Genomic DNA, 19,472 nt, shown 5'->3' on the forward strand with positions numbered 1-19,472 from the left:
ATTCCATTTCTGGTTATCGACTCAAAAGAATTTAAAATAGGAACTCAGAAATGCACATTTGTACACAAGTGTTCATAACAAGATTATTCACAATAGCTCAAAGTTGAACAAAACCAAGCATCTACTACCTGGTAAATAAATAAATAAAATGTGGTATATACATAGAAAATAACATTATCCAGTCTGAAGGAATAAGTGAAGTCTAATACATTACATAACAACACGGATAAATATTGTGGAATATTGTTTTAACTACGTAAAGATGTTACATTCGTTTATGCTGCTGAATATTACTACTTTAACTATGTAAAGGTATGTTTCATTTGTTTCTGCTGCCTTTGTTAACAATTTTCATGTGTTTAATTTATTTGTTTGGCCTTGCCTGCATAAGGCACCTAATTGCTCTAATAAAGACAACAGCCACTAGCTAGGCAGAAGATAAGATAGGTGGGGCTGGCGGGCAGGAAGAATAAGTAGGAGGAGAATCTGGGGGAGGGAGAAGAAAGGAGAAGAGAACAAGGGAGAAGGAGAGGGACAGGCCTGGGACTAGAACACCAGCCAGCCAGACATGAGAAGCAGTAAAAGAAAGGTAAAAAGGCCAGAGGCAAAATGAAAACAAAGAGAAACATTAAAATAAGAGCTAAGGCCAAGCATTCATAACTAATAAATATATGTATAATGATTTGGGAGCTGGTTGGGGATCTAAAAGAAAGCCTGCTAAAGATAAATCTGGAGAACATTATGCTAAGTGAAATGTCAATCACAAAAGGACAAACGATTCCACTAATCGGGGTATCTATAAGCTCATAGATACAAAAAGAACTTATTACCAAACTACAGTAATGCAAACACTATAGAACTGAGATAATGGCATACAGACCAATAGAATAATAGAATGCCCACATATGTCCTCACATATATAGCCATTCTGTTCCATCTGTAGATTGACAGATCCTAGAAGATATGGAAAGCTACTGTTAATATCCTCTGAATTTCAGTTCTAAATAAGGTGAATGCTGTAGATGGATGCTGATATTAGACAATGATGTGGATGTAATCTATCTATTTATTTATTTATTTATTTATTTATTTATTTATTTATTTATTGCTTTTTCCGAGACAGGGTTTCTTTGTGGCTTTGGAGGCTATCCTGGAACTTGCTTGGTAGTCCAGGCTGGTCTCGAACTTACAGAGATCCGCCTGCCTCTGCTTCCCGAGTGCTGAGATTAAAGGCGTGCGCCACCAACGCCCGGCTTTGGATGTAATCTATAATACCAAATTGCATACTTCAAAATACTGAAAGTAAATTTCACCTGTTTTCTGTTACAAATTAAAAATAAAAATAAAAAGAGAGCCATAACCTGGAGAGATGGCTCAGTGAGAAAAAGCAATTGCCACATAGTTTGAGGACCTGAATTCAAATAATTAGAACCCATATGAAAACCAGATCTGTATGTAGTACAAGCATCTGTAATCTTGAAGCCACAGGGAGATGGGAAGCCAAAAAAAGGAGACTTTCTAGGCTCTCACAGGCTAGTCTAACATACGGAGTAAGAATAACAGAGGACCAGTCTCAAACAAGGCAGACAATGAAGACTGACACCAAAGGTTGGCTACTGGCTTCCAGAGGCAGACAGTTGAACACATTCATGATACATGCATGCACACATGCCCCCCACACACACACAGAGGAAAAGGAGAGCCAGACATGGTAGTAGGTGCCAGTAATTACAGAAATAAAGAGGCAGAAGCCACACAATTTATGAGCTGAGCTACATAGTATGTTATTGGACACCAGAAGCTATACAGATAAACCTGGTATCTATTACATACATGTGCATGCACACAATCAAAAAACATATTTAAATGCAACCTGTAAGGGTCTGTACAATTTACATCATATTCCATCATGCAAACTGAATTATTTCCACCTAAGATTAAGAACAAGACAAGCATTGCCATCTCTTCTACCTACCATTATACTGGAACTCTTAGCCAGTACAGTAAGAAAAATAAACACCATAAACATCAAAAAGGAAAACATATGGCTGTCTTTATTCATAGTTGTGTGCACAGAAGTCCCAACAGATTTATTTTTTAACTAGCAGAATGAGTAAACAAATTCAATACAAACTCAATACACAAAATCAATTGCGTTTCTTTATACTAGCAACAAACAATAAACTTTAAAACCAGTATGAGTCATAATAGCATTAAAAAGCAAAATAGGAATAATTTTAAAGAAAAATAGGATATCAACATTAATCCATTTAAAACATTCATAAGAAGAAAGTGAAAATACTGCATTAAGTGGAAAGATAAACAAAATCCAAGGACTAGAAATCCTGCTGCTGTTGTAAAGATGACAAAATGAAGCCAGGCGGTGGTGGTGCACGCCTTTAATCCCAGCACTCGGGAGGCAGAGGCAGATGGATCTCTGTGAGTTCGAGGCCAGCCTGGTCTACAGAGCGAGTTCCAGGACAGCCTCCAAAGCCACACAAAAAAACCCTGTCTCGGAAAAAAAAAAAAAAAGATGACAAAATGAGCCCGAGACAGAACATGGTGATAGAGCACTTTGCCTCCCAGGTCCCTGAGCCTGAGTTTACCAAGCACTGAAAAGAAGACTGTTCTTCTGAGTGGATCAGTAAATAAAATTTTTTAAAAACTCAGTAATTTTCTTGTTTTTTTTAATACTCTGACTCTAAACTTTATATGGAATTGTTTTTGAAAGGAGAAAACAAAACACTAAGCTAAAGCAACTTTGGAGAGGAAGAATGAAGGTGGCTTATGAACATCCCCAATTTCAAGATTTATTATAAAGGCACCAAGTTCAGGACACTGGGGCTTTGGTGAAAAGATCAGAAAGGCTTAATGAAAGAGAATACAAGAACCCACAGATACACTCATTTTTCTTAAATATTTGAAAACCTTCAAAATATTCATTGAGGAAAAAGACTTTGATAAAACTAGAACAAATTTTCATGAAAAAGACTTTGATGCCTACTTTATAAAACATGCCAAAATTGTGGACATGAATCATAGTTCTAAAAAAAAGATAGAATTTGGTTAGACTAAGATTTCTTAGCGAATATATAAGAATCAATAACAGAAGATTTCAAAAACTACGTTTTATAAAAATTACAAGTTGTATTCATCATAGTACGCGTTAAAAATGAAAACGAAAACCACAAACAAGGAGAAAATATTCATACCACACTTATCATATGACATATCCAGAATATAAAAATACCAACAATGTAAAAAGTAGGCAAAGAACTTATTGTTTTTAATGGTCAAGACTTGAACCATTTAAAAAGATGATTTATGAATACCCAATAAGTGTATGATATAATTACCAACATAACTGGTCATTGGACAAATACCAATTAACAACATTCCATCCCAAATGCTCACTAGAGTTACAAAAATTAAAACTCTGACAATTATTTGCAAACACATGAAACAGGAATTCACATGCTACTACAACTATAAATGCAAAAGCATTTTGGAAAACTGGCGACTTTTATAAAGGTTTAATGTGTGTATGTATCGTATAAACCACCAATTTCTAATATACTTTAGAGGATCAATATACGTGTGTGTATACAAAATTTTGTGTAAGAAATCTTATAGCTGTTTTATATGCAATAAACTAGAAACAGCCAAGTGTTGACGGATGATTTACCTGTGATACCATCAGTGGAATACTACTCAGTAATAAAAAGAAATGAACATTTGCATCATGGATTAGTATAAAATATTGGGCTGAAAATGCACAAAAAGCATATATTGTGTGAAGCTATGCATATGAGATTTTAGAACAAGAAGTAAGAATTACTACATTTTAGGGATAGAATAGTGGGTCAAAAGGGAAAAAAGAGGAATTTTGAAGAGGAACCACAATGGGTAACACTCTTGTAAAAACTGCTCTGATTTACATTTTCAGAAAATTTCATCCTTCGATTTTTTAAAGAAATTTTTAAAGATTTATTTGTTTGTTTATTGTGTACACTTGCATGACAGAAGAGGGTACCATATGGCTATAAGCTGCCATGTGGTTGCTGGGATTTGAACTCATGACCAGCCCGTGCTTTTAACCTCAGAGTCATCTCTCCAGCCTTCACACTTCAATTTTTAAAAGATACAAAGAACAAGGACGTTGGGGTCACAAAGAGCAACTCTACCACTTACCAGGTGTGTGACCTTGGCCAAGTGTTAAACTGTCAGTCTCCCCATCTGCAACACAGAAAACTAGAGTTGAGAATAATTTGATAGACCTGCTAGGAAAAGTAAACAGGATAATACTTTAATGACATAATTCAGTAAATGCTCAATAAATACGAGCAAAGAAGAAGTTAGAAATTGTATTCCCATATTTTAGCCAAGGAAAAAGATGCAATTAACTTGGATATATGGTAGATAGTTCACATATACTGCATTACTTATTTGGTTATAATGGCACCTAGCAGGGATTATTGGTTCTCTCCTTCCACCATGGGGGTTACAGGCACTGAACTCAGATGGCCAGGCTTGGTAGCAAGCTACTTTACCTGGCTAAGCCATCTCACTGCTGTCCCTTCCACAGAAAAATTTTAAGATAAGAGAATTCTGGTCTAGCACAGTGACTGACACATGTAATTCTAGTACTTAGGAAGCTAAGGCATAAAATCTTGAGTTAAAGACATCCTTAATAACATAGGGTATCCAGACCATTCCAGGCTACCTAAGATCCTTTCTCAAAATAAATTAAAACAAAATAAAAAATAAAATAAAAACTGGGGGAAAGGAGGGATAAGCATGAAGCTGGAGCACAGCTTGCTTTGGCAAAATAGTTTTGACAACTCGTCAGCTACAAAGGGAGTCAAATTTTCTTATGCAAGACTGTTACAAAATTGTGAGGTGGGTGTGAGAGTACACCCCTTTAAACATAGCAGGCAGATGGGCAAATCACTTTGAATTAGAGGACAGAATGATCTTTCAAGTGAAAAACCAAACAAAACTAACGTGAAAGACCAAAGCAGGAATAGAAAAGGCCTCATGCATTCTGATACCAAGGTACTGAATTCAAACAACCATTTTCAGCTTTTTTTTTTAATATGAGGGTCAGAGAGATGGCTCAGTGAGTAAAAGCACGTGTGTGACACACAGGTTTGATGGCAGAGAATGACCCCCTGGAACCAACTTCAAGCCAGAAGAATCATCTCCAAAGTTGTCCTCTGAACTTCACACACTTGCTTTGGTAGATCTCCCTCCACCCCCCACCCCTCGACAGACAGACAGACAACACACACACACACACACACACACAGAGACAGAGACAGAGAAGAAAGTGGGATCTCAAACTGTCACAATACCGCTCCCACAGAAAAAAATAATTGCTCCAATCTAAACTCAGATTTTTTTCCTTTTTTTATTTTTTTTTTACCTCAGATTTTTTTAACATTCCTTCTTAGTCATCCATTACAATCTCCAGCCTTAAATGTTTTAGCACTCCCTGTACCCACCAAGTGACAGACATCTGTGGTTATCCAGGAACTGAGCAATTGCCTTTGAATACAATTATCTTTTCATCGATTGTAAACAAGTACTAAACTCTTGTCTCCAAAGAGAATGCCTACAAGTCAGTATAAACTCTGAAATAGGGGCAGAGGTCAGGGGAATGGGAGTTCAGCCCATGTCCTCAATCGAATCCCACCCCCACCTTGTTCAAAAGAACCCTTATCACAAAGCACATCCCAAAGTTGATGCAGCACCTTGAGCTGGAACTCTGCAGGAACAGGGGAAGTGCTAAGGCAAAGAACCACCTAATCACTGAAGGAATGCAAACGGGGAGACAGTAAGGAAAAACCGAGACACTTGTAAGTGTATTTTAATTTGCTTCAAAAAAGACCGTCTCAGCCGGGCATTGGTGGTGCATGCCTTTAATCCCAGCACTCGGGAGGCAGAGGCAGGCGGATCTCTGTGAGTTCGAGGCCAGCTTGGCCTACAGAGCGAGTTCCAGGACAGCCTCCAAAACAATACAGAGAAACCCTGTCTCGAAAAACAAAAACAAAAACAAAAACAAAAAAAAAAAAAAGACCGTCTCATGAAGGACACAACAGTTCTGAACCTGAGCTACACATGAAATCTCTTTGAGGACCTAATTCCATAGTGAATTCTCCCAGTCTGTATCCAAAATAATCCTATTATGCAAAAGATGATCAAATGACACTTTAAAATAGGCTTACTCTTTCACACATTAAAATAACCCATCTGAAGAGGGAATAGGGTGTGGGGTGAGGAGAAGGTGGGGGGAGTAGGATGAGGGGAGAGAGCTAAAACTAAAACATGTAAAATTAAAAAATAAGAAAAAAAAAAAACATAGCCAGGTGTGGTAGCACACACATTTAATCCTAGCACTAGGGAGGTAGGGAGGTAGAGACAGGAGGATCTCTGTGACTTTGAGGACAGCCTGGTATACAGAGTTCCAGGCCAGTCAGAATTACACAGAGACCAGTGTCTCCAATAATGTTAATGATGATGATAAAGATGATCATCAAAACTAAAACAAGGACCTTGCATATACTAGCTAAATGCTCTGTCACTGAGCTATTTCCTCAGCCTCACCATTAAAATCTGAGACTTATCAAAATTAAGAAGACTACAGATAGATCAGTTCAATACAGGCTCCACAGCCACACTTCATGGCATACGTTGAGGTAAGCCATTTCACAATCTCTAACAGACCTCGCAGTTCTCATGGAATATTTAGTCTTTATATGTGTTTAATGAAAAAAAACATCAATGTGAAGCATTTTGTAATGTGTCAGCTACCACTTTGTGGTAAAAGCCACCTTTCCTGTAAACCAAAAACCTTTAACAGGACTATGGCCTTTATATTGTGGCTAAGGCTTGACATATACAGGAAAAGGGGGAAAAAGTACTGTGTTAAATAAAAATAGGTCAGATCCTACAAAAATCAAATTCCTCAAATCATCTCCTATGACATATTTCACATATAACTGCTGAATACATGCAGTGTCTGGCACATAAGAAACACCCAATAAATTGTATTTCTCAGGCTGGGACAAAGTCTAAATGAATACACTTCTTGCCATCCAAACATGAGAATCTTAGATTCATATCCCCAGAACCCATGCACCTATAATCCCACTGATCCTACAGAGATGGGAGGCAGAGACAAGAATTCTCCAGAAGTCTCGAGAAGAAGAGACCCTGTGTCTCAAAGTAAAAGATGAGGTCCAACACCCAATGTTGCCCCATGACCTCCATACACGTCCACACAGAATGAAAGAAAAATAAATGTTTTTTTAAAATAGTATTTATCTTTCTGGGATTTTTTTATTGTTGTTTTGTTTTGTTTTGAGACAGGGTTTCTCTGTGTAACAGCTGTGGCTGACATGGAACTTGCTTTGAGAGACCAGGTTGGCCTTTAACTCACAAAGGTCTACCTACCTCTGCCTCCAACAGCAGGGATTACAGTTGTAAGCCACCACCACCCAACTATCATTCCTTTCTTGATATCTACTATTCAACTTTAAATTGAATCTTTGCAGACAATGTTTGGACTACACTCTCTCCTGCCCTTTCTTAGGGTTTATTTTTATTTTGTTTGTGGGTGTTTTGTCTGTACCAAATGTATACACTGTATGCAGAGGCCAGAAAAGGGCATCATATCCCTTTTAACTGGAGTTACAGATGGTTATGACCTACCTGGTAAGTGCAGGGAATTGAACCTGGGTCCTGTGAAAGAGCAGTCAGTGCTCTTAACCACTGCTCTCTCTAGCAACTACACTACTTTCTAATACCAAAAGTTATGACATATTGCCAGGTGTGGTGGTGTACACCTTTAATCCCAGGACTTGGGAGGCAGAGGCAGGTGGATCTCTATGAGTTCGAGGCTAGCATGGTATACAATGAGAGTCCAGGACAGTCAGAGCTACACAGAGAAGTCCTGTCTTAAAAAACCAAAGGGATGGGAAAAAGAAAAGATAGATAGACTAATATACTGAATAAAATGCAGTTGCAATATCCCATGAATATAGACAGAGAATTTCAATAATACACTAACAGCCTAGAATAGCATACATTTGTTAGTGTTTACTATTTGTTAAGCATTGTGCTAAACATATTTTATATATATATATATAACTGTACCTAATCCTCATAATAGGCCTAATAAAAATCATTATACTTTTACTGTTTAAATAGTCAGAGAAACCTGATACACAGAGCTTACATATTTAAAAATGCTAGCCATCTCTTTAGCCCCTAATCATGCTTTTTTTTTAATTCAAAAGATTGCTTATATAAAAACGCACTCATTTGAAATGTGGACTTATGAACTATGAACATGTCCACCATGGCATTTTGTATAAGAAAAGGTAGAAACCATCTGAATTCCCAGAAATAAGAGAATGGTTAAATAGACCATACCAAAGCATTCCACTCTTCAAAGAAGTTGCCATCCAGCCATTAAAAATGGTCATTAAAAAAATGGTCTCTGGCTGGGCACTGGTGGCACACGCCTTTAATCCAGGTCAGGCTCCAAAACAATACAGAGAAACCCTGTCTCGAAAAACAAAACAAACAAACAAAAAATGGTCTCTGGGGCTTGAGAGATGGCTTTGAGGTTAATAGCCCTGACTGCTCTTCCAGGGGTCCTGAGTTCAATTCCCAGCAACCACATGGTTGCTCACAACCATATGTAATGAGACCTGGTGCTCTCTTCTAGCCTGCAGGCATACGTGCACACAGAACACTATATACATAATAAATAAATTTTTAAAAATAGTCTCAAGACTTGCTCTACATGTATAAGAGAAAATGAGATACAAAATGCATAGATGTTATGATTATTAATAATGTAAAAGATTATCTCAAACACAAACCTAGAATAATTATTCTTGAATGATAAAAAAATTTATTTCTTAGTAGTGAGATTAGGGATTCTAGTGTTTTCATTTTAATATTTTATTCCTTTTTTATTTCTTGGTTTCATTTTAATATTTTAAAGAACAAAAGTTTTTACTGCCAGCTGAAACAAGGTTATTGCCTTTCTCTTAATTCAACTATACCAGCAACCTTAACCATTTGGGGAAAAAAAAATGCTAAAAGGATTCTAATCTGTGTGCTGCAAGTGGCCTCTTTCCTTTGGACATCATACAAAAACAGTAAGAATATACCAAAAAAATCTTCAACTTTGGAAACTGAAAATATTTTCAATTTTTGTTGCTGTTTTCTGTATAATTACTTTTAGGATCATAAGACAAGAGGAGGAACAGACTTCATATAGGTCAGAAATTCAGGAACATCATTGCAAAAGTAGCTAAGAGACAAAAGTTGAACTCCAGAGGAAGAACAGCTGTTACTAATCCAACCATTTAACCTTTGACCCTCTATCTGCCCCATAACTGAACATTACCAATTGTTCCCCTGTATTATGTGGTGTTTACAATCCCAGAGAGGCATGAAAGGAATTAATAATTTAGCCTAGAAAGCTGACAGCCTTTATTGGGAGCCTCTTGTCTGCAGGACAGAAATCAGAGCAAGTGCTGTCTTGAAGTCACAGGTCCCTTTACTGTTTTATAGCTTAATTGGCCCCCAAACATAAATCACTTATTTCTCCTGTTTTAGGCTACAATGACTTCTATTCTCTAATTTCCCTTGTATCAAGTCAGTCCTTGTTCTTTTGAGTTTTACAACTACACGGTAAACACAGTAGCTGAGTCAAAACTCAGGGAGCAAGGAAGGTTGGGGTTATTTGGAATCAGGACAGAAATGTTATGCTGTTTTGAACTTCTCCTGACCTCTGACTGCCCTTGTACCCAGGCTTATGCTAAGGGCACAGTACTGGGCACTTCTTGTAGAAATGAACTTAGCCTGAACCTGGGCTATAACATTGGGCTCCAGGAAGCCCAGAATTGTCAGAAAGGGCCAGAATATGAACAGAAGCTCATACTTTAAGTGTGGCTGCCTATCTGCTCTACCACAGAAAAGGTAACTAAAAGAACACCTGGTAGATAAAGGCAGTCCTCCACCTAACTAGTTGCAGCACGTTCCACCTGCTGTCCCAAATCTGCTACCTACAACTACTCCCTAGCACAACTGGGAATCAGCTGCAGAGGTGGGCATGTCACAATAAAACAGGAACAGGGTTTTCCCACAGGAATTTCAAGGGAAGACATTAGGATCTCTAAATTCCCAAGATAAAATAAAGAGAAAGCTCTATTAATGTCTCAATCTAATGTGTGAAGATACTAACACGGGAGATATTAAACCCTCTAGTCAGAATTCAAAGAAATTGCGGTATCAAAAATAATAATCACGGGTATGGCAAGATGGCTCAGATGCTTCCTACTCTTTTTTTTTTTTTTTTAAGTTTTTCGAGACAGGGTTTCTCAGTGTAACCACCCTGGTTGTCCTGGAACTCACTCTGTAGACCTGGCTGGCCTCAAACTCAGAGATTCACCTGCCTCTGCCTCTCAAGTACTGGGATTAAAGGCATGCACCACCATAGCCCAGCATGTTTAAAACAAAATTAAAAATAAAAAAAAATTAAAAAGTCAATTTTGGTGACTCTCATTCTATAGTGATACATAAAATCATGTTTACTCTCACAGAATGGAGACATCTGTGAACCACCATATTCAGAAAGGGAGCCCACACAAATATTTAAAGAAAGTAGGACTACTTAATCCAGAACATAGAATAACTGAGTAACAATCTTTAAGAGAATATCAAGGCTTTTCTCAACAAATACAGAATTGGATGTTACCTGCTAAATTCAAAGTTCAAAAACTATCTTTCCAAATATTTCCAGGATACTACTAATACGTGAAGGCAAGAACTATACTTAAATCATTTGTGCAATCTCAGGTAAAGAAATGGGCCTGGAGCAAAGAAAAACAGTGTTTTATTTAGCTTTTTCTTTCTTTCTTTCTTTCTTTTTTTTTTTTTTTTTTTTTGGTTTTTCAAGACAGGGTTTCTCTGTATTGTTTTGGAGGCTGTCCTGGAACTCGCTCTGTAGACTAGGCTGGCCTCGAACTTACAGAGATCTGCCTGCTTCTGCCTCCCGAGTGTTGGGACTAAAGGTGTGCGCCACCAACGCCCGGCTTATTTAGCTTTCAATTCTTTGATGTGCTTTCCATATAGCCACACAAAAGACTGATTGCAAAATATTTCAGTACTTTAATAGTGCTGAAAAATGCTTCTATGGTAGAATCATACTTTAAGGAATTAACTAAATTTATGTTTTCTTCCTCCTAAGGCTAATCATACGAGAATGACAGAGACAAAGCAGTGTACTGACCCTCAGTTACTGTACTGATAAAGTCTATGGTGGTTATAAACCTGATTCTGAATTTTGTGAATTTCAAAGAGCCATGTCTAGGACCACTGAGCTGCCGAACCTAAATTGTATCCCTAGAATACACACAGTAAAGGGAGAGAAATAACTTCAAGTTGTCCTCTAATATACACATGCATGTTGAGGCATGCACACACCCCTACATACATAATTAATTAATGATTTTTAAGGCATATCTAATTCCCTGGCATTTGATAAATATCATGTACTTATTTTTCTTGACAATAAAGTAATAGTTGAACATATATGAATACTTATTTTAAGGTATAAGGGGAAAATACATTAAAAGGTCCATATTCTAGGGAATGATATTAGCTAGCGGGTATAAAGATAAGCTTCATCACATACCTAATAACATACCTTGTTGGTTAGCCCCATGACCCTTTAAAATTGCTAAAACCAGGAGGTAATTCTAGATCATCTCATGAATGTTAAGTCCAAATTACCATTCGACCTTTTAGCATCATAGTAAAGTAAGGACAATACACAGCAGACACACTCATGTTTTATTTCTCTAACAACTATTACCATGTCCCAGAATATTTCATGCCAGTTTGGGACCACAGGAAATTCCAGCATCCAGGAGGCACAGGCAGGAGAATTTCGAACTCAAAATCATAACCACCTACATACTGAATGAGCTAGCCTGAACTATAAGACACTGTCTCAAAGAAATAGAAAATAACAAAAATGAGGGTACTAAAGAGAAATTTCGATAGGTAAAGCAGCATACTGAATTTAGCTCCATAACACCCATGTAAAAGTTAAACATGGAGGTGTGGTGTGTGTCCATGACCGAGTTACCAGGGAAATGGGAGAGAGCTGGATCTCTAGAACTTGCTTCAGGATCAGTGAGAAATCCTATCTCAATCAATAATGATGATGATGATAGAGCAAACAGAGGACACCCACAAGGCCTCCAAGTGCACGCACAGACATGTGAGTACAAGTGCACACCTGCACATACAGGAACATACACACAGGATGAAGGAAGGGCGTAAGGGAGAGAGGGGAATAAACAGAAAGGAGGGAGAAAATAAAGGGGAGAGGAGGAGGAAGAGGAGGAACGAGAGAATGGGAAGAAAGGAGAAAGGAAAGAGGAAGAAGGGAAGAGGAGAAAGGAGGAAGAGAGGAGGGAGGGGAAGGAGAAAGGGAGGGGGAAGGGAGGGTAGAGGAGGAGGAGTGAAGAAGAGGAGAAAGACAGCAGGGGAGTAGCGGGGGAAGGAACAAGCTGGCCTCTGGAATGCTTGACCTTGAATGTGATAGTTGACCTTCATTGCCAACTTGAAGGGTTTAAAATCACCTAGGTGACAAACCTCTAGGCATGTCTAAGAGGACATTTCCAGAAGGCTTTAACAGAGAGAGTAAACCAACCCTTAATGTGGGCAGTACCATCCCACTGTCTGAGGGCCCAAACTCAATCAATGTACAAAGAGAACTAAGCACCAGCATTAACATCTCTTTCTTGAATGCAGCATAAATATGACTGCCTCACACTCCTGGTACAAATATACATCTGCTCTAGCATGATGAACTGTACCCTAAAACTGTGAGCAAAAATAAACACATCCTAGCTGGGCAGTGGTGGCACACACCTTTAGTCCCAGCACTCGGAGGCAGAGGCAGGCGGATGGCTATGAGTTCAAGACCAGCCTGGTCTACAAAAGATAGTTCCAGAATAGCCTCCAAAGCCACAGAGAAACCCTGTCTTGAAAAACCAAAAAAGAATTTTTAAAAAACCCTCAATAAATTTCTTTTGTTACAGCAAAGAAAAAAAGCAAGTAGAATAGCTTCTTTGAATAAATTGTGGAAACTAACACTTTAAACTTTTTTTTTGCCTGATATACTGGTGCACCCCTTTAATCCCAGCACCCAGGAGGCATAGGAAAGTGGACCTCTGTGAGTTCAAGGACATCCTGGGCTACCACTGAGTTCCAGCACAGTCACTGATATATAGAGAGATCCTGTCTCAGAAAAAGGAAGGAAAGAAATAAGGGAGAGAGGGTGGGAGGGAAGAAGACAAAGAAAGGGGGATGGTGGGTAATTTTGGATATACAGTTGCATATGTACAAAAATCCAAGAATATTTGCTGCTGGTTTCACTGGAGGATAGAGAACTGAGAAAGGTGGTCTATTTTTAACAAAAATTTCAGCAAACAACTATTAAATGGATAAATGTGGCCATCAAACAGTACTAGCAAATGAAAAAGAGAATGTCACAAGACAGAGCATCGTTCTTATAACTGTTAAGAGGAGATACAATCGCTGCACCTGCTGCGCAGCCTGTGTCCCAGAATGTGCGGAGGGTGTCGGGATTGACAACACCAAAGGCTCCTCAAGAAGGCTCTCTTTATTCCTATTCTGGCTGGTTATTATATACCCTGACAACAGAGGTAGAGGTGGGTGGGTCTGAAGAGATGGTTAGTCTTTGGAAAAGGTTGAGGACAGGGAGGTTCCCGTGGGCCAGCCCTTTTCAGGAACTTATTGCCCCGGGCATTATATTGTTTTTAGTAAACATGTTTTTAGTAAACATTGCCTTACTCAGCCTACTCCCAGGCTGATGGGGAAGTGGGTCTCTGTCCCCATAATTCCCCCTTTTTTATTTTCTAATGAGGCACTCCTGGCTTAGGTCAAGTAGGGTCACCCTCCCTTGCCCATATTTGGGGGACCTTGTAACCCCTGTCTTAGGTGGGAGGTGTCTTCCCCACGGGTTGACCGTCAACAGAAGAACCTCATCCTTAAATCATCTGTAACCAAACTTCATGGCTATCAGGATTGCCATGGGCTAAACTAAGCAATACTTGGTAATGGATCTCTTGCCTCTGGAACAAGCCACATTTGAGCTCGGCATAAAGCCAGAATGCCTACCGCCACTGCCACCATTTCCAGGACATAGTGCCTCTCCATCACTGTACCCATCACCAGATCTGGGACATAACATTCTACCAGCCTTCCTCTGTTACAAGAGTAACCCCCATGTGATTTACATTTACAATTTGATGGTCAAAACAGTGATAAAGTTTACAATCGTTCTAAGATCTGCTCAGGAAAGCATTTAGAAAGTGCACTTGCACAGATACATTAGGTATAATCATTGATGTTACACATGTAGCATTATAAAAAATATGAACAAGAGGCTTGCTGCACTATCCACAGAGCACCAATTTGTTCCTGTGGTGATGCAGTTTGTTGATTTAACATCAGTAGCCTCAGCTGAATATGCGACTTGGGCCAAAGTCTCCTTTTTGTCGCATTAGGACAAGTTGCATTTCACCAAGATACCTTAAACTAAGCTGGGCAGTGGTGGCCCACACCACTAATCCCAGCACTCGGGATGCAGAGGCAGGCGAATCTCTGTAAATTCAAGGCCAGCCTGATCTACAGTTCAAGTTCCAGGACAGGCTCCAGGCTACACAAGAAACCCTGTCTTGAAAAACAAACAAGCAAGCAAGCAAACAAAAACAAAACAAACAAAAAAACAAAACAAAACAAAAATACCAAAGATACCTTAAGTTAAACACTTCAAAGTACACAGTCACACCCTTTTCTTACCAAGAAACACTAGATAACATTTCAAACTTACTAGTGCCTGGATCAAGTTCTGCTAATTCATCCTGACAGAAACCTAAAGAGAAAATAGGGAGAGATGATTATTACTTTTTATTTTTTAATTACTCCAAGCTGACTCTAAATATTAAAAAGCAAATACCATATAATGTGGGAAGATTCAGACTTCAGGCTAGGGTGTATGACTCAATTCTTGCCTAGGATGAGCAAAATACTGGGTTCAATTTCCAGTAATCCTCCCACATCCCAAATTAGACTCCAAAATCAGTTTGGGTTCAAATCCTACTTTTAACAATTACCTACTGTACCAACCCCCTCTCAGGGTTTCCATTTCATCGCCTTAATATGGAAATGGAGATAAAAGCATGCACCAGAGTTGTAACAGGGATAAAAGTTTAGCACAATCCTTATCATATAGTAGGGGCTGAAAACAACAGCATAGGAAGTATAAATAAGAAGACCAATGTCCACTAGAATATAACCTCAGAGTAAAATTAACATTCATTTAATTTTGTTTTTATGGTATCAATTATGTCCCAAAAGAAATCAAACAAACAAGCAGGAATTTACAACAAATATCATACAGGCTGCATTTACTTAAGATAATCAAAGATTACAGAGCTGGAGATATAGCTCAGTTTTAAGAATGGTTGTTTAGCGTAAATTATATTCTCTATTTGATCCCTGGCATCATATAAACTGGACACAGTGGTACAGGCCTACAATTCCAGCACAGGAAGATCAGATGTTCAAGGTTATCCTTGACAACATAGCCAAGTACAAGGTCAGCCTGGGATACATGGGACTCAGTCTCCAAACAAAATCTTCAGAAGACTTTATCTATACACACAAAACCAAATTTTCCATTATTAATTATGCTTACGCTATGCTTGCTCATAAGACAGTATGCTTAGCAAACACAAAACCCTGGATTCAATCCCAAAACCAACAAAATAAGTGTTGGAATAAACAAAGGACATTTCATACCCAGTGTTTGTCTACTTGAAGTGTAACTAATATCCTGTAAAGAAAAATTAAACAGTGAGTTCTCTATACACACTTGAAAGTTATTTTTTTTCCTACAATGACTACCTTTCTCCTCATTATCTTCTATTCATCCTTAATTACTTCCTCAGGAAAGTGTTCTCTGGTATCCTTAACTCTTATCCCTCATATTCAAGATCAAGCCTACAGTTAAAATTATCTGTAACACTTATGGCTGTTTCTTCTGTCCTTATCACAGAATTATTTGTTCAATGTGTCATTACACTGTTAGGTTGTTCCACAAGTACAAGGGCCTGCTCTGCTCTGTTCATGTATATTACTTTACCTTTCACAACCTCAACACAGTAAGCTGGTCAATTAACATCAGCTGTAGCACAGTAAGAGTAAATACAGAAATAATGGAGCAAAACTTAGATTGAAACATACAAAAGCGTCACGTCATCAAACTTAGACAGCTCAAGGGAAGCCAACAACTAAGAACAGCAGCATCAAACAAGGATTCATAGAGCAGGCGAGCTGCATAACGAACTATAGAAATGATCCCTGAAAGTATAGTCTTGAGAGCTGCTTAAAAGCTCTACCTAGATGTGGTGGCTCCACTGGCAATCCCTGTACTCAGGAGACTAAAGTAGAAGGATCAAAACCAGTTCGCCAACCAGATCTCCCTTTCTCCCCATTCCCCACCACAAGAGCTCAAGGCCAGCTTAGGCTATGTAGTGAGTGCCCAGCTACACCACCCACCAAACATGCTGTATCATCCTTTCTTGCCTTACCACCACACCTCCCTCTCTCTGTTAAAACAAAAGCAAAATTAAGGTCTAGCTCAAATAACTATGAAAAATGGAAAACAGAAAAGAGTTGAAGCTTCAGATTTTCATTAGGTAAAAAGATTGTACCAGAGGTATTGAGAAAGGATAAAGCTTATACATCCTCTAAAAGTAACCAACATTCTGACCTCCATAAAGACAGAATGACCCAAAAACTGTCAATACTAAGAAAAACAGTTTAAAGCAGTGGTTTTCAGCCTGTGATCCTTTAATATAGTTCCTCATGTTGTGGTGACCTGATGTGAGATATTTTATTACACTGTGTAAAGACATGTCATCGTAATTGGTTTAATAAAAACCTAAACAGCCAATAGCTAGGCAGGAATTCCCAACAGAGAGAGCTCACCAGCCAGAAGCAAAGGAAGCAGTATACGCAGGAAGAGAGGTAAAAGCCTCAAGCCACAAGGCAGCACATAGCTTGATAAAAAGCGGGTTAATTTCAGTTATAAGAGCTAGATAGAAACAAGCCTAAGCTAAGGCCAAGCTTTCATAATTAATAAGAAGTCTCCATGTTATTATTTGAGAGATGGCTGATGGGAAAGAGACTCTTTACAATGACCCCCATGTTAAAGTTATTTTCATTACTACTTTGTAACTGTAATTCTGCTACTCCGTATCAGTTTGCTTTTTTGAGACAGGGTTTCTCTGCATAACCCTAGCTGTACTGGAACTCACTTTGTAGACGAGGCTGGCCACAAACTCACAGAGTGTGCTGGAATTAAAGGCATACACCACCATGCCCAGCCAACAGTTAAGAAACGTATGGTAAGTATTTTTGAAGATACAGAGATTTGTAAAAAGGGTCATGAACCATAGGTTGAGGATCACTGGTTTAAAGGGAAATCTGTTCCATTTGCTTGTCTAGCAACCATTCCCTCCTTCTGTTAACAACTTGCTTTAAAGAATTATATACACGAGTGCTCTATCTGCATGTACACCTACGCACTGGAAGAGGGCATAAGATCTCACTACAGAAAGTTGTGAGCCACCTTGTGGTTGCTGGGAATTGAACTCAGGAACTCTGGAAGAGGAGCCAGTCAGTGCTCTTAACCTTTGAGCCATCACTCCAGCCCCCCAACAACTTGTTTTTCTTTGGAGACATCTCAATTTAACTCTGTACCTGTAGGATACAAGAAGATTAACTCTAACCTTGCTATAAGATGTGATAAACTATCCGTGGTGGTTTGAACTAGAATGGTCCCCATAGATTCATATATTTGAATACTTGGCTCTCAGTAGAACTGTTTGGGAAACATTAGGAGGTGTTTGCCGCCTTGTTGAAGGAGCTGTGTCACTAGGGGTGGGTTTGAGGTTTCAAAAGTCCAGCCATTCCCAGTGAGCTTTCCGTTTCCCACCTGCATCAGAATGTAAACTCTTAATCACTGTTCCAGTGCCATACCTGCCTGCCTGCTACTGGTGTGCTCCCCGACATGATGACTATGGATTATAACCCTATGGATCCATGAGCTGCAATAAATGTTTACTTTTACAAGATGTCTCTTCACAACAACAGAAAATAAGACAGTATCTTTTATGGCTGTGGAGAGTATTAAACTAGACAGTGCATAGAAAGACTTTATACAGTATCTCAAGGAGCAACAATATGAGCTGGAGAGGATCTAATTCAGTGCTAAAGCTGTGGAGTCAGAGAACATTTCAAAAAGGGTAACTACTAAACATGGCATGGGGTGGAACTCTAACATCACTGATGTAACTTTTAATTACTTGCTCTCCTGTGTGTTGTTTAGTTTGGTTGTTTTGTTTGAGACAAGGTATGTAGCCAAGAATGACCTTAACCTGATCATCCTGCCTCCAACTCCCAAATGCTGAAATTACAGGTATTTGAGACCTTGCCTCGTTTATGCCTATTGGGGATTAAAGCTAGGATTTATGGAAAGCTTGACAAGCATTATACCAATTCAGCTACAATCCACATCCACTTAATTTACTGTGAGGCTAGTGAGATGGATCAGAGATTGAGAGCACTGACTGCTTTCTACAGGAAAGGTTCAACTCCCATCACCCACATGGCAGCTCATACCTGTCTGTAACTCCACAACCTGACATTCACACAAGCACACACGCAGGCAAAACACAAATGCACATGAGATAAAAATAAACTATTTAATGTGATAATTATGGCTATACTGTCTAAGGAAAAGACTATAAAGAATTTATTAAAAGATTGCAAAGACACAGGCAGTGGTCCCCCTCACCTTTAATCCCAGCACTCAGAAGCTAGAGAGCAGAGGATCTCTGTGATTTCAAGGTCAACCTGGTATACAGAGTAAGTTCCAGGACAGCCAAGGCTACAAAGAGAAACGAGAGAGAGAGAGAGAGAGAGAGAGAGAGAGAGGGAGGGAGGGAGGGAGGGAGGGAGGGAGGGAGGGAGGGAGGGAGGGAGGGAGGGAGGGAGAGAGAGAGAGAGAGAGAGAGAGAGAGAGAGAGAGAGAGAGAGAGAGAGAGAGAGAGAGAGAGAGAGAGAGAGAAGCAGTGTCCCAGGTGATCCAATATCCAAAACAGCTGAGACCATTCAGCCTTGCAGACCACTACAGTCAGGGTTAGAAAGAAGCCTTGTATTTGCCCATTATGCAGATGACAAATGATACAGCCTGACAATATGCAGATGACAAATGATACAGCCTGACAACCAAACCTTTCTTTTCAAGATCCCCTAAAGATGTCATCACCCACAGACAGCAGGAA

The 19,472-nt window shown here is 39.0% G+C and overlaps 1 protein-coding gene across 1 annotated transcript in view; it reads right to left on the reverse strand.

Moving 5' to 3' along the window:
* Nr6a1 (nuclear receptor subfamily 6 group A member 1) overlaps positions 1-19,472 on the reverse strand; it is a 172,851-nt gene that overhangs the window by 122,327 nt on the left and 31,052 nt on the right. The window contains exons 2-3 of the mRNA XM_040735591.1: positions 14,951-14,992; positions 4,192-4,236 (exon numbers count right to left, since the gene is read on the reverse strand). Coding sequence (XP_040591525.1) covers positions 4,192-4,236; positions 14,951-14,992 — 87 coding nt within the window. The remainder of the gene's footprint in view (positions 1-4,191; positions 4,237-14,950; positions 14,993-19,472) is intronic.

Source organism: Mesocricetus auratus, unplaced genomic scaffold (genome assembly GCF_017639785.1).
Source record: "Mesocricetus auratus isolate SY011 unplaced genomic scaffold, BCM_Maur_2.0 Super-Scaffold_100047, whole genome shotgun sequence".
Taxonomy (NCBI): Eukaryota; Metazoa; Chordata; class Mammalia; order Rodentia; family Cricetidae; genus Mesocricetus; species Mesocricetus auratus.